The 17056-nt window shown below is 44.1% G+C and overlaps 1 protein-coding gene across 1 annotated transcript in view; it reads right to left on the bottom strand.

The window, feature by feature from the left end:
• Positions 1–1806: 1806 nt before the first annotated feature.
• dgkb (diacylglycerol kinase, beta) overlaps positions 1807–17056 on the bottom strand; it is a 67905-nt gene continuing 52655 nt past the window's right edge. The window contains 4 exon segments of the mRNA XM_077209052.1: positions 1807–2901; positions 2904–2930; positions 4614–4674; positions 14143–14263. Of these exon segments, the coding sequence (XP_077065167.1) occupies positions 2824–2901; positions 2904–2930; positions 4614–4674; positions 14143–14263 (287 nt within the window). The 3' untranslated portion in view covers positions 1807–2823.

Below are 17056 nucleotides of genomic sequence, written 5' to 3'. Positions count from 1 at the left end.
ACATTAACTGACATTTTAAGTCATTCATGGCGCAATGTATTATCCCGTGAGCTTGACGAAATGCAGGACAGGTACAGAATCAGATGTTCATTTGACAGGTTAACATTAAAAGGTTACAAGTTACAACCATAGGGATCCATTTGTTGTCAGGTCAAGAGGTGAGCGGTTGCGGCAAGCTGATAGGTTCAAAGGGTGAAAGTGGGTGTTTGTGGGAGTTACAAACGGACAAATTACCACAGCAATCTGGCATAATATATTTTTTACTGACAAAAATAATGAAAAATGTTGCTTTCACTGGTTTTACAAACTTTTAGAAATGTTCAAAGGGTCAAAAATGGTAGATTGTAATAATCAAAATTAAAATTAACTATAAACCGTTCAAAAAGGTTTCATTGTTCTTCCCACATTACAATGTGTATTTGAGTATTTGACTCTAAATAATCAATAATGTGTGAGTGTTAGCATCGTATACTCGTTGTAATAGGCCATGCTCTCTCTATCCACTATATCCAAAGTATAAATATAAAGTCTATAAATTATGACATCTACCATACATCATATCTCAATCCAACATGCAGTTGATTGCACAAAGCACTAATTATGAACTGCAGGCTAAAAGAGTTATGTGAAACTAAACCAGGCAGAAACTTCAGAATTTAGTTATAGTGTGTGTAATAGTGTCTCACATCACTGCATGCTGCTATCTTACAAGAAAAGGAAAGGTGCAGTCGCACATTTGCTTTAGCTCTGGCAGCAGTGCATCACAACACATGTATATGCATGAGCAAAGCACCTTGTGACCATGACAACCATGTCGTGTAAAGACAAAATAAAACAAAATACAGTCATCCAATCTGATTCTTGGTCATAAAGCAAAGAGCTTTGGCTTGAAATGAAACACAGACAGGTATTCACATCGAAAAAGCCTTCAACACTGCTTGTCGATAACTGACTCCGGATGAGGATTGTTTAACAGTAACCCAAAGCCACCATTTGTGCTTTCATAAAGAAGGTTTGTCTACACCACATGTGTTCATGCTTCTGGAAATGATTTCCTTCTCTAGTGACTTGAATGTGTTTAGTGTTTGGCACTTAATTAGTGTTTTAGAAAACACTTGTATAATATAATATAATATAATGAGGCGAAGCAGAGCGGCCATAACACCTCGGGTTGTGCATTATTTTTCAATAATTCAATGGCCTGTTGTTAATTATTCCTCTTATACTACAGTTACCATACCTCAAAACATTGTTCGGATGATGTATTTCAAGACAGTTGTCCTTAATACGCTCTTGTGTGTAGGACTAATTTCTTACACATCTAATCCCAAGCCTCTGGTACTAATTCCAAAACATCTTTTTAGAGCTAGTAATGGAGACTTGAGCACTGATAGCAGACTAATGCAGTTAGAGAGAGAGAGAGAGAGAGAGAGAGTGTGAGAGAGAGAGAGAGAGAGAGAGAGAGAGAGAGAGAGAGAGAGAGAGTGTGAGTGAGAGAGAGAGAGAGAGAGAGAGAGAGAGAGAGAGAGAGAGAGAGAGAGAGAGAGAGAGAGAGAGAGAGAGAGAGAGAGATAGAGATTAAACGTGTGTAAATTACACAAGTCTGTGTGTCTCTCAGCAGTGTTCGGCTGCAGCATCTCTACTATTAGTGAAACTGTAAGTTCAACTGCTTCAAAAACAGCGCTGTTATTACCTCACTAGTGAGAAATGTCATGTAGATTTTAAGTTGGTAAACTATTTTACTGATAAAATCGTCAGAGCACTGACAACACATTTCTGTGAGAGTTTCTGTGTCCGTACTGTATGAGTGCGAGAGAGAGCTGGAGAAAGACAGTATAGGCTTTTCGTATATAATAAAATGTAATTTAGTGACAAAAAACATAGAAATAATTTGGCGTTTTTATCCTATTGTCTACTATATTTATTTGCTTGGCTTGGTCATTTGCTATTAGTAAGCTTTAGGACCTTTGAAATGACTGAAATGATTTGGCGAAGTGATATGGAACTGTAATGCGGTCAAGACCTGCTTGGAACTACTTTAGCCGTAAGTTTCCCTGAAAATAATGGCACACTTTAGGACGTTCGTCACGTAACGTAGTGACAGTCGCATAGTGTGTATTATCAAAGAAGGAATCTGAGAGAAGTGCCGATGCCCGTCATGCAGTGTGGAATGTGTTTTGACAGGAAATTACATCTGCAATGACCTACAGCCAATGAGAGCGTAAGATACAGGGTGAGGGAAAGTTCAGGGGAGGAGTCATAGACAAAACATCAGCAAGCATGGCGTTTTCGCTGCAAATCAGCGCACAGACAACTTGAATCGCAAGCTTCTTGCTGGCTCTCTTTTAACAAAAATAAATCCAGTCTCACTCGTGATTTTACATTATTATGTATCACTTCTTGTGTGAGTTTGGTTGTGAAACACAGTTTGTAGACCAGACAGAGCTGTCGGCGATTCTTCCTATTGAAATGTTGTGTAATATGTGACTCTCTGTCACCGATCCGTCATGTACAACAGCAACTAAATGGTACCCCAGACAGTCGTGTAGTGTGAGAAGAACAGTGATCCGACGACTTGTGCCTTTCGGCTGCACTTTAAACATTTGTGCCCAAGGGTTGGTCTTTGCTTCCCAATGCATGGCTTACAAAATGGCAGTTTAGTCAAACAGCTGAGGCTGGTGGCTGAAATTATCAGCTGAAATCTAGAGATCTCCCTACTGCTAAAATACAACCTTCAGGAACCTTCTCATTTGGCACGCTCCCACCATATACTGTACATGATGTTGTGAAGGGTGCAGTCTTGATCACAGGTGTTGTCGACTGTCAGTCTTCGCTCTCTCTGCGGTCGCGTCGAAAGACGGAGAAGCAGCCAGAACTTTGTCAAGGGCATATCAGCATATTCGGGCCTGATTCTCATGCACTATTTTAATCTGTAAGAACAAATACAATGCAAAATGTTTAGGATTATGTGATAGAAATTAATAAACACAACCAGATGAGGAAGATATGACATAGTTAAATGGAAAATACACAAATACAGGCACACAACTTGCCTAAGACTCTCCAAGACATAGCTGATGTTTGAAAAAAGGCAGTGAACTAATGGACTAGAATGTAAAGTGTGAGTGTCATTAAAATCTTATTTATTAACTCTGTCCCTGTCACATTTAATTGGGTGCTGAATTCTCAATTCCCCATTTATGTGTCAATTATAATTCCACATCAAAGGTGATGGTAAATATCAAGCTCTTCTCTTTGAGTTCACCCATGTGCTTTGTTCATGAAAGTATTTAGGCACAGTAATGGCAATAAGAAGGTAAATTGTACTGAACACATCAATAAGAAAACCTTTGGAACATTTAAGTTTAATTAAGAGGTAGAGTCAACATGACATTTTTTAACGTATGGGGTGAAATCGAGAGTGTTCATATATAATGCAAATTTATTGGAACCATGCCCTTTTTAGAGTCTCTCTGGAACAATTTAGAAAGACAAGATAAGATTAGGAGCCATTAGGTGAGGATTGTAACTAGTTTTTATGAATAATATACTGGATTCTCTAAAGAATAAAATTAGTCTGTATTGCAAAATAATGCAGTTCCAAATAAGGTGAAGGAAAATAAACGCTTGAAGTAGTCTTCAGAAAGTAGTTTTTGGAGTATTTATATTTATATATATTACATAAAAATATGGACATTTTTGTATTTTTATATTCATATACAATTCATAAATTATATATAATCAAATATATGAATATAAGAATACAAAAATATGTAATATAATATATATATATATATATATATATATAATATACATATATATATATATATATAATATACATTGTAATATATAAAAATGTAAATACTCAAAAACCTAATTTCTGAAGACATACTTATATAATAGTATTAAATAATTTTCATTCTTTATATAATTTAAATTTTTATATAATTTCAGTATTATATAATTATAATTTTTTTCCCACTGATTACCACTGGTTTACAGACAAACCCTCACAATCAAATCCAAATTCAATGCAGCGGCACCTAAAAATGGATTAGCATAATCACTTTTGCTGAGGATAAGTTGGAACACCTGAATATCGACTGTAGTGTCTCAAAAGCATTCCTTGCGTTTACTGACACTAATTAAGCATCAATGAAGCCATAGGTTGCCATGGAGATCACCTGCTAGTATAACAGTTATGTTGCTGTCTACCTTTAGACGGAGTTTTAATCTACAGGTACAAGTGCTTCTTCCAATTAATTGTGTTGTCATGCTTTTTGGATTTCAGGCATCGACAAAATGAAGTATATGTAAATGAACACTGCACTTCAGAAAAGATGCTTTCAGAGAAGGGAAACTTTAATTAAAGGCAAACAAAGCTTTGAATCTTGCAAATGAGGTTGTTTTTTGGGGCTGGAGCAAATTTTCAGCTTTCTTGTAAGATGGTGCTGTGGTTTTTACACAAACTATCAGGAAAATCTAAGACTGACCAACTGACTGGCTCTTAAAGAAAGAAAAAAATATTCCCACTATTAAAAATTGATGTTTGAACACGACTAATATCAGGTACATTTAAGCATATAATAAATATAATTTCATTAAATACTTACAGTGCATGGGCTTTGCATCCATGGCTCTCCATCTATTTGCATAGGGAGGGGTTTACTGGTTCTGTCAATGGAAGATAGTAATATAATACAGAAACATGAAGATAACATTTTATTTTGTTCATTTCTGTGTACATACAGTATATCTGTAAAAATCAATAAATTAGGTTAACTTAGGTTTTTTTGCACCATAATAAGCAATATAATATATACACTCACCTAAAGGATTATTAGGAACACCTGTTCAATTTCTCATTAATGCAATTATCTAATCAACCAATCACATGGCAGTTGCTTCAATGCTTTTAGGGGTGTGGTCCTGGTCAAGACAATCTCCTGAACTCTAAACTGAATGTCAGAATGGGAAAGAAAGGTGATTTAAGCAATTTTGAGCGTGGCATGGTTGGTGGTGCCAGACGGGCCGGTCTGAGTATTTCACAATCTGCTCAGTTACTGGGATTTCCACTGAAAACCATTTCTAGGGTTTACAAAGAATGGTGTGAAAAGGGAAAAACATCCAGTATGCGGCAGTCCTGTTGGCGAAAATGCCTTGCTGATGCTAGAGGTCAGAGGAGAATGGGCCGACTGATTCAAGCTGATAGAAGAGCAACTTTGACTGAAATAACCACTCGTTACAACCGAGGTATGCAGCAAAGCATTTGTGAAGCCACAACACGCACAACCTTGAGGCGGATGGGCTACAACAGCAGAAGACCCCACCGGGTACCACTCATCTCCACTACAAATAGGAAAAAGAGGCTACAATTTGCAAGAGCTCACCAAAATTGGACAGTTGAAGACTGGAAAAATGTTGCCTGGTCTGATGAGTGTCGATTTCTGTTGAGACATTTAGATGGTAGAGTCAGAATTTGGTGTAAACAGAATGAGAACATGGATCCATCATGCCTTGTTACCACTTTGCAGGCTGGTGGTGGTGGTGTAATGGTGTGGGGGATGTTTTCTTGGCACACTTTAGGCCCCTTAGTGCCAATTGGGCATCGTTTAAATGCCACGGCCTACCTGAGCATTGTTTCTGACCATGTCCATCCCTTTATGGCCACCATGTACTCATCCTCTGATGGCTACTTTCAGAAGGATAATGCACCATGTCACAAAGCTCGAATCATTTCAAATTGGTTTCTTGAACATGACAATGAGTTCACTGTACTAAAATGGCCCCCACAGTCACCAGATCTCAACCCAATAGAGCATCTTTGGGATGTGGTGGAACGGGAGCTTCGTGCCCTGGATGTGCATCCCACAAATCTCCATCAACTGCAAAATGTTACTAAATGGTTTAGCTCCTGTGTATTTAACAGACCTTCTATCGCCGTACAATCCATCGCGCTCTTTAAGATCACTAAATTCGAGGCTTCTGGTCATTCCTAGGATATCGAAGTCCACTAAAGGAGGGAGGGCGTTCTCGCATTTAGCTCCTAAACTCTGGAATAGCCTTCCTGATATTGTTCGAGACTCAGACTCGCTGTCCCAGTTTAAAACTAGATTAAAGACGCATGTCTTTAACCAAGCATTCACTTAATGCTTAACGTCTCGGTTACATATGGTAACCCTCGTTCCCTGAGGGAGGGAACGGAGACGTAGGTCATGACTGACCAATAGGAATCTCGCTAGAGAGGCCAATCTACTTCGAGTGAAACTAAAACAAGCCAATACACATTGGCGTGCAATCATTTGCATCAGCTGCACGCCCTCGTTAGCGCGGGTATAAACGAGCAGCTGGTGCGATTGCACACTAGTTTTTTGCTGAGGAGCCAAGCCTGAGAAGCTGGCCGCCCCGGCGGGCGGCAGCGGATGTGGCGACGGGACCTACGTCTCCGTTCCCTCCCTCAGGGAACGAGGGTTACCATATGTAACCGAGACGTTCCCTATCGGTCAGTCACTACAACGTAGGTCATGACTGACCAATAGGAATCCCTACCAAAGCGCCACAGCCGCTGCACCCCATCCAGCGCCCCCGTGCAAGCCTCTACACCTTCTTGCCTGGAAGGACGATAGGCGGAGGCTTACACAGAGTGAGTCTGACACTGTTGTTCCGTAATAACCCATACAGTGAGATATTGGATAACACTGGGAAAGCGTGCCCTTTCTGTTTAGGAAGGAACGCTGCGGAAGCCACTTCTTCAAAGAGTTATGTGGAAATGCATATGGACTAGCCGAAGGCTGTACTGCATATGAAATAAAGGGTGACTTAGCCCAAGGGAAAGACACGGGCTTCCGATAGGAGCAGCCGTGGAATATACACATATGGGATCCCCGTAGGGTCACACAAATGGAACCCAGCCCAGATCCGGTTCTCAAGGATTCAGCGGATAAGGGCCTGGCGCCGGACGCTCTGCCAAGTCCGGGCCAAGGGGTTTTGGAGGACTCAACAGGTTTTACTCTGGAGCAATAAGGGTGCACAGTAGGGTGCAGCAAGCCGACAGAGCCAGACCTCTCAGTGCTTCTACCCGTCTAGGGTGAGAACACGGGAGGACACCGGCTCTACACGTAGGCTATAGTATCTAGCGAACGTGTTATGTGTCGCCCAGCCCGCAGCTCTACAGATATCTGTTAGCGAGGAGCCACGTGCTAGCGCCCAGGAGGATGCAACGCCTCTCGTGGAGTGTGCATGCAGCCTGAGCGGGCAGGGCACGCCTTGTGCTTGGTAAGCCAAGGCGATGGCATCCACTATCCAGTGGGCCATCCTCTGCTTGGAGACAGCCTTTCCCTTCTGCTGGCCTCCGTAACAGACAAAGAGCTGGTCTGAGGTCCTGACGCTTTGAGTTCTGTCCACGTACATACACAGAGCACGAACGGGACAGAGCAAAGCCAGGGCTGGGTCTGCCTCCTCCAAAGGCAGCGCTTGCAGGTTCACTACCTGGTCTTTGAAGGGAGTGGTAGGAACCTTGGGCACATAGCCAGGCCGGGGTCTTAGTACCACGTGGCTGCCACCCGGCCCGAACTCTAGGCACGATTCGTCGACCGAAAATGCGTGCAGGTCTCCTACCCTCTTGACAGAGGCCAGTGCAACCAGCAGCAAAGTCTTCATGGAAAGAAGCTTTAAGTCTACTGACTGCAGAGGCTCAAAGGGAACATCCTGAAGTGCTCGAAGCACCAGGGAAAGATCCCAAGAGGGTATGGAGGGGGGTCGAGGAGGATTTAATCGTCTCGCCCCCCTAAGAAACCTGACGACCAGGTCGTGCTTTCCCACTGCTTTGCCATCTATGTGGTCGTGATAAGCTGAAATAGCGGCAGCATGTACTTTGAGGGTGGAGGGAGACAGTCTACGCTCCAACCCCTGCTGCAAGAAGGAAAGCACAGACCCTATCGGACATCTTCGGGGGTCTTCTCGGCGAGAAGAACACCACTTGACGAACAGGTTCCACTTCAGGGCGTAAACACGTCTCGTGGACGGCGCCCGTGCTGAAGTGATGGTGTTAAGTACCTCAGGGGGTAAGTCACCTAAAACCTCCGCGTCCCGTCCAGGGACCAGACATGGAGTTTCCAGAGGTCTGGACGCGGGTGCCATAGGGTGCCCCGTCTCTGAGTCAGAAGGTTCTTCCTCAGAGGAATGGGCCAGGGAGGGACTGTCACAAGGAGCATGAGTTCTGGGAACCAAGTCCGGGTGGGCCAATAGGGAGCCACCAGAAGGACCTGCTCCTCGTCCTCCCTGACTTTGCACAGTGTCTGCGCAAGTAGGCTAACTGGGGGAAACGCATATTTGCGAAGGCCCCGGGGCCAGCTGTGTGCCAGTGCGTCCGTGCCGAGTGTTCCCTCGGTCAGGGAGTAAAACAGCTGGCAGTGGGAGGTCTCTGAGGAGGCAAACAGGTCTACCTGAGCCTCCCCGATCTCTCTCCAGATCAGCTGAACCGCCTGGGGGTGGAGTCGCCATTCTCCCGGGAGCACAGCTCGTGATAGCTCGTCGGCCACACGGTTGAGCAAGCCGGGGACATACATGGCTCGAAGCGACCTCAGATGCTTCTGACTCCAGAGGAGGAGATGGCGGGCGAGTTGCGACATGCGACGGGAGCGTAGACCACCTTGTCGGTTGATGTACGCAACGGTCGCAGTGTTGTCCGTACGGACCAGCACGTCCCTGCCCTGTAGCCGTCTTTTCAAGCGGGTCAGGGCGAGATGTACTGCTAGCAACTCGAGGCAGTTGATGTGCCAACGCAGTTGAGGGTCCGTCCACACCCCTGACACTGCATGCCCGTTGTACGTGGCACCCCAGCCGGTGGCAGAGGCATCTGTGAATACCACAGCATGCCTGGACACCTGTTCCAAGGGGACTCCTGCCCGCAGGAACGAGGGGTCTGACCACGGGCTGAAGGTCTGGCGGCACGCCGGTGTGATTGCCACCCGGTGAGTGCCATGACGCCACGCCCATCTCGGGACTCGGCCGTGAAGCCAGTGCTGAAGCGGTCTCATATGTAGCAGGCCGAGCGGGGTTACCGCTGATGCTGCTGCCATATGCCCCAGGAGCCTCTGAAAGAGTTTCAGTGGGACCGCGGTCCTGCCCTTGAACGTGTTCAAGCAGTTCAGCACCGACTGAGCACGCTGCTCTGTGAGGCGCGCTGTCTGGGCGACCGAATCCAACTCCATACCGAGAAAAGAGATCCTCTGCACAGGGGAGAGTTTGCTCTTTTCCCAGTTGACCTGAAGACCCAACTGGCTGAGGTGCCTGAGCACTAGGTCCCTGTGTTCGCATAGCTGATCTCGAGAGTGTGCTAGTATGAGCCAGTCGTCGAGATAGTTGAGGATGCGAACGCCCTGTTCTCTCATGGGAACAAGGGCCCCCTCCGTGACGTTCGTGAAGACACGGGGGGACAGGGACAGCCCGAAGGGTAGGACTTTGTACTGATATGCTCGACCCTCGAACGCAAAGCGCAGAAATGGCCTGTGTCGAGGAAGAATCGAGACATGAAAGTACGCGTCCTTCAGGTCGATCGCTGCAAACCAATCTTGGGGACGGATACATTCGAAAATGCGTCTCTGCGTGAGCATTTTGAACGGTAGCTTGTGGAGGCTCCGATTCAAAACTCGCAGATCCAAGATCGGTCGTAACCCACCACCTTTCTTGGGTACAATGAAGTAGGGACTGTAGTGCCCTGACCTCATATCGGCTGGAGGGACCGGCTCTATCGCGTCCTTCGCCAGTAGGACTGCGATCTCCGCACGCAAGACATGGGCATCGGCTGCTCTCACTGTAGTGGAGTGGATGGCCCAAAACTTGGGGGGACGCCGGGCGAACTGAATCGCATAGCCGAGCCTGATGGTTCGAATGAGCCAGCGAGACGGCCTGGGGAGCGCTAACCAGGCTCGCAGAGACCGTACAAGCGGGACCAAAGGGACCGTAGGCGTACCCGGAGTGGGGCAGCGAGGTGGAACACAGGGACGCAGCTCGGGAGGCTCTCTCTGGGAGGCGGCCCGTAGCGGGGTCTGAGTGTGCTGTGCAGCACTTACCTGGTTCCACGGGGCAGGAGGTGCGGGAGGCGGCTCGATGGCGTTCTCGGACCGATAGAAGAGGCGGATGAGAGTGGTGAGGATTCTGACCCCCCACTACTCTCCGGGCCCTCTTCGGACCCAGAGATGATAGAAACTGCTCTTTTATTGAAAATTTGGGTACCGCTGGTTTTAAGGCCAGCGGCGGAACACAAACAAAACGAAACAAAGGATTTTCCACCCGGCCCTTTTCCGGGGGAGGGAGCGATGCAGTCATCGTCTCCTGGAGAGCAGTCCCTTCCACCTCTGGGTCGCCCGTCCTAGGGCCGCTTACCTTTGGCTTTGCCGCCCCTCTTGGCGGGGGCCTGGACGGGCGGGGCGCCCTGCCTGCGACTGGCTCCACGGTGCCGCTTGGATGGAGGCTGCTGCTGCGGCGCGGGAGCAGGGGCAGACGCAGGCGGACGCCCACGGCGACGAGCAGACCGAGGAGCCGCGGGCGGTGGGGTGGAGGCAGCAGCTGACCGCCGCGGCAAGATGTGTCTAATGGCCTCAGTCTGCTTCTGTACAGCCGAGAACTGCTGGGCGAAGTTCTCGACCGCGTCGCCGAAGAGGCCGGTCTGGGACACGGGGGAGTTAAGGAACCTGATCTTGTCGGTCTCCCGCATGTCAGCCAGACACAGCCAGAGGTGGCGTTCCTGGACCACCAGTGTGGACATCGCACGACCCACTGACCGCGCAGTGACCTTCGTCGCACGGAGCGCGAGGTCAGTTGCGGCACGAAGTTCTTGGAGAACTTGTGGATCATGACCACCCTCGTGCAGGTCCTTCAGTGCCTTGGCCTGATGAACCTGCAACAACGCCATGGCGTGCATGGCAGAGGCAGCTTCCCCACAGGCCTTGTAAGCCTTGCCGGTCAGGTCCGACGAGTACTTACAAGCCCGGGAAGGAAGACACGGTTCTCCACGCCAAGTGGAGTTAGGGCACAGTTGCATAGCAACGGCCCGTTCCACTGGCGGGATACGCGTGTATCCCTTAGCTGCCCCGCCATCAAGGGTGGTGAGGGAGGAGGATCCACCGAGACGGTTTCTGGCAGTAAAAGGTGCCGTCCACGTCCCTGTGAGCTCCTCATGCACCTCCGGGAAGAAAGGCTCTGGGGTGGGTTGCTGAGAACCAGCGCGCGCCACCCCGAGATACCAATCGTCCAACCTCGAGGGCTCGGGACACGGTGGAGGGTTCCACGCGAGCCCGATCCTGTTGGCGGCCCGGGAAAGCATGGCCATCATCTCCGGGTCCGACTCGGGCACCGCTGGCACACCTGAAGGAGGCAGCGGCTCCGAGCCGTCGTCCGCGGAGAGGTCTGACCCACCCTCCGATGCAGCGATCGACATCTGGTCGTCGCAGGGAGCGCCGAACGAAACGACCGGTACACATCTCGAGGATGGTCCAGAACGTTCCGTTGGCAGCTCAACTGGTTGCGGAGCATGAGAGGAGTGAGGGTTCCTAGGGGGTTGGTTCCCCGAAGGAAGCGCGCTCAATGTAATCCTCAGGTCACCCGTGTCACTGCCCGAAGCAACCCGCGAAGGGGGGTTGGAACGAGGTGCAGGCACGGGGACTCCGCCCCTTTGCAGGAACGTGAGTCTCGACCTCAGCTCCGAGATGGTCATCTTCCCACAATGGGTACATGACTCATCCACGAACGCTGCCTGTGCGTGTTCGAGGCCCAGACACACAAGGCAGCGATCGTGACCATCCCGCGACCCCAGGTAATGACCGCATCCAGAAACACACAGATAGAATGTCATCTTGAAAAAGACGCAAACTATCTGTGTAAGCTCTTTTAGAGACTGCTCTCCTTGGTGCTGAAGCACGCAGGGGAACGGTCACAGCGAACACAGACAGGAATGTGCACCTGTCTGTGCGCGATTCTCTCTCGCTGGTCTTACCAGCCGTAAAAACGGCCGTTGAGCGCTTTAATCGCGCACCTTACCAGCCGTAAAAACGGCCGTTGAGCGCTTTAACCGCGCACCTTACCAGCCGTGAAAACAGCTTTTTTGTTTGCTCAGTTTTAAAACAACAAACAAAGAAGAGAGAGAGAGAAGAGAAAAAGACCGCTAGCGCTGTTGTGCCGTCACGCCCGCACCAAAGTGGAGAGATCCAGAAGAGGCTTGCCTTCAAATTCACTCTGTTCAGCATACGAAGTGCTTGGCTCCGAAGCAAAAAGCTAGTGTGCAATCGCACCAGCTGCTCGTTTATACCCGCGCTAACGAGGGCGCGCAGCTGATGCAAATGATTGCACGCCAATGTGTATTGGCTTGTTTTAGTTTCACTCGAAGTAGATTGGCCTCTCTAGCGAGATTCCTATTGGTCAGTCATGACCTACGTTGTAGTGACTGACCGATAGGGAACCTTTAATGCTACTGCTGAATCATTTCGAATGCATTAACATTATGAACATCAGCTATGCTAATTATTTCCCATCTGCCTTTCTGCTATTATCTCGGGACGCTAGTCCCGAGGTAAATAGCGTTCGTCAGCTCCAGTTTGTATCCAGCCTCTCACGGAGACTTCAGATGCCGCAACGCCTGTTAAGAGACGACTCGACGCCTGTGAAGAGACGACTCAAAGCTGGCGATATGTTATGCCATAAATTACTACTTGATTAACTAACTGTATTTTTCTATGTACATTTCCGAAATGCACTTTCTGTAAAGCTGCTTTGAGACAATGTGTATTGTGAAAAGCGCTATACAAATAAATTTGAATTGAATTGAATTGAATTGAATTGAAAATGCTATCCTATCAATATGGGCCAACATTTCTAAAGAATGCTTTCAGCACCTTCTTGAATCAATGCCACGTAGAAATAAGGCAGTTCTGAAGGCGAACGGGGGTCAAACACTGTATTAGTATGTTTCCCAATAATCCTTTAGGTGAGTGTATATATATAAGCATATAATATAATAAGCATAATAAATAATTTCTTCCTTCACTACTTGTCCTATACAGTGTGTATGAAATGAAGTGTAAATGTAGACAAAGTAATGCACAAATATCTCATGTGGTCTCATGAAATAATACACTACCATTTGGAGTCGGTAAGATTTTTAAATGTATTTCAAAGAAGTCTCTTCTGCTCACCAAGGCTGCATTTATTTGATCAAAAAGACAGTAAAAACTATTTAATATTTAAATTGTAATAATATTAAATGTAATATTTTAATAATTAAAATGTCACATGATCCTTCAGAAATCATTCTAATATGCTGATTTGATGCTCAAGAAAGATTTCTTATTTTTATCAATGTTGAAAACAGTACTGCTTAATATTTTTGGGGAAACCTTGATGCATTTTTATCCCAGAATAGAACTTTTATAGAAGATAGGGGAAAAAACCTGCATTTATTTAATAATTTTTAATTTCTTCCAAAAAAAAATCCAAACTTTTGAATAGTATTGTATCATTAATATTATAAAAAATATCATTAAAAAAAATCATAAAAGCTGAATGCATAACACATTATAAAATAATTAGTATATACAGTATATATAATAATATAATATATTATTATAATATATGTAAAGCATGTCATTATTTCATGTCATCTAGTAACGTGGCTAAAGCTTTGGCGATATAAAACTTTTTACTACTCTAATCAAGTTACTCAAATCTAACCCTTCACATTTTAAAATTCAGTATACAATGACTACTTGCACACAACAGCATATTGTACGCTAATGTAGTAATCGGGGTTGATTTGTAAAGACTATGAAATGTACTGTAATGCCGGGCGTACACCAAAGGATTTTCACAGTCCCAGACTAAAGACCGGCAGTCTTTAGGAATCTTGCTGGAGTCTCGGCGCGCTCCCGTCATCCTGATCGTTAAATGTGAGGTGATAATCTGCAGTCGGCGACCCGATTTATGCCAGACTTTCTCTAGTCTTTCACATCAAACACGTTTGATATTATCGCAAGTCTTTAGTCTGAGATTAAAAACTGTGAACCCAAGTCTTTAGATGTTAGCTGATAATCTTATAAAGTCTTTTCTAAATCTTTTCAAAGTCTTAGGTGTACAGAAAGCATAACACACCTGATAATGATGGAGGAGCACTGGGCCAGACGTCTGCCTGCCCTCTTCAGTCCCGTGTGGATCTGCCCCATTTCCATCGCCCCCTCCAGCCCCACCACCTCCAACAGCTGGTCAGAGGGGTCTGCCATAGAGGGAGAGAGAAACAGTTAACTGATGAGTCGCAAAAGTCCATTCAATTATGACGTTACAAACGAGTAGACCAACAATTTAGGAACTTCTTTTCCTCACAGTCTCGTTTTCTTTCACGTCAAATTAAATAAAATTTCTAGTCTGGTTAAAGTCTCTGAACTTACAATGACTTGCCTCTCCAGATAATGCATCTTGAATATTGAATGTATCAGGATACCATAAACAATTAAATAATGTATTAATATAGTGAATATTGTTGTGTCCTATATGATAAATAGCTTGTTTTTCATAAAAGTATTTGTTAACGTCCCCCTGTAGCTAATAATTGTATCCCTTTAAACTAGTCTTTGATCACCAAAATTACATATTTAAATGTTTCCTGTGAATTGGAAAAATGCCAGCACAATGGTATCGCTCTTTACAACGTCGGACACATAACTGTAATTAATATGATTAGCCTTTTGCTTGACCATGTTATCAAACAGCTAATAATGTGTTGCTAAAGTTACACAAACTATGTTCCCGTTCGCCATCTCAGTCAGGCAGCTGCCTTCTAACAATCATCAGAAACACTTTGAACAACTCAGAACGTCAGTGGAGAAAGGCATATAGTTGATCATAACAACGTGATATACATTATACACAAGCTATATTGCTAAATCGACCCAATTTTTCATATTAACTAAAAAATATACCGGGATAACCTGGCTTCTCTTGAGACTCCCCTGCTAGTTCACTGTTAATGATATGCTAAAGCCCACCGGCATGTTGACGTAATTGGTTACAAGGTAGTTTGTGATGTCAGAAACACCAGTGATTTGAAACAGTCTTTTTTCACTGCAGTTTTAAGGAGAAAATACTCAGCAATGGTGTTGACTTATGGATTTGCACATGGTTTGTCTTAAAGCACATTAAAACACCACATAGACATAAACAACATTAAAAACTTGATTCTCACCACAAGGGGACTTTAAATGATTATAAGTAAATGTATAGCACATGTAATTCGAAAACCTGTATGTGCTAATACCTAAAGTGAATTATTTTGCATTATCATTAATAGACGTGAAATAACACAAAACTGAAGAGCCCATGGAGACAGTCCTCTCCCTCCAAAACACAAAACCAATATGAATATCCCTGTCAAAATGTGTTTTGCCTGACCCATGGGGGGACATCAGGGGGAAAAGATTATGAGGAGAAGGTCCAAAAGGGAAGATGAAGAGCAGACAGTGGAGGTGTGTTTGGGCGGAAAGGGGGGAGCGTGTGAGAAGAAGAGAGAAAAAAAGCAGACAAGCTTGATTTGGAATCTTCACAGTCTGCCTTCCGCTCTAAAAAAGCATAAATTGTCACCGTTGGAGAAAAGGAGGGGAGGGAAAAAACACCAACAACCCACAAACAAAACACCTATTAATTAGAATGTGACACTGATGCAAAGCAATCTAGTGTTCCTCCATATTTATTAATTTCTTTTTTGTTTTGAAGTTATGAGCATTGATTTTTCCTCGGTCGGAGGTCCAGTGTCGCGCTGGGACCATCTGTTCAGTAACAGCTCCTATGAGTCTTCCTCTCCTCCTCCTCAAACACACACGGTGTCATTCAGTCCACAGACAGGCAACAGTCAACCACACAAACAATCAGAACTGAGAGCTGGCAAAGCTCTGACCGCGAGCACAAGGTCCAGTCAGGGCTGTTGCATCCAATCATTCATTTTCTATTCATATTTTAGTTTTGGGGGAAGAAGGGCCAGGTTGTCAGGTTGTGTGAGCCAGGTTCAAACTCTCAGCACTCACGTAAGCACTATGGCTTAATGTGCACATGTACTGTATCATGTATCTTATGTCTATTCTATATCCTTGATTTATTCCATTATATTCTATAGCTTACACATTTTATATCTTATTCCATACCTAATTTTATTCTATTCCTTACATTTATTGTATTTCTATTCTGTTTCTATTATTTTCTATATCTAATTCTACTCCTTACATTTATTCTCTATTTAATATTTACTCAATTATGTAGTTTACATATTTTAGATCTTATTGCATTTCTTACATTTATTCAATTCTAAACATATTCTATTTCTTAAATCGAATCTATTTTCTTACATGTATTTGGTTCTATAGCTTACACATTTTATATCTTATTTTATTCTATTCCTCACAAGTATTATATTATATTTCCTTACATTTATTCCATAGCTTGTTTTATTTTATTCTGTATATTCTTACATTCGTTCTATTCTGTATCTGTATTTTACATTTTAATTATATTCTATATCTTTCATAAATTACTAATTTTTATCTACTCTATTAATCTAATCTATTCTTACATTTGTTCTTTTCTGTGTTTTACATTAGTTCTATTGTATTCTATTCTATATCTTTCATACATTACTCATCTTTATCTACTCTATTTTTCTAATCTATTCTTACATTTCTTCTAGTCTGTATTTTACATTCTCATTCTATTCCATTCTATAGCTTTCATAAATTACTAATCTTTATCTACTCTACTCATCTAATCTATTCTTACATTTGTTCTATACTGTATCTTACATTCATATATTCTGTATTTAACATTATAATTGTATATCTTTCATAAAATTACTAATCTTTATCTACTCTACTCTATTTTTTAATGTATTCATACATTTGTTCTAATTTATATTTTTACATTTTAAATCTATTCTATATATTTCATAAATTACTAATCTTTATCTGCTCTATTTACCTAGAATATAAATAAAAATGTAAGATCAGAATATAACAAATGTAAGAAT

The sequence above is a fragment of the Siphateles boraxobius genome, unplaced genomic scaffold (genome assembly GCF_051911475.1).
Source record: "Siphateles boraxobius isolate OS27281-9 unplaced genomic scaffold, OSU_SipBor_1 6, whole genome shotgun sequence".
Taxonomy (NCBI): domain Eukaryota; kingdom Metazoa; phylum Chordata; class Actinopteri; order Cypriniformes; family Leuciscidae; genus Siphateles; species Siphateles boraxobius.
The sequence above is the reverse complement of the archived record's forward strand: the minus strand, read 5'-3'. Positions and strand labels throughout refer to the sequence as shown.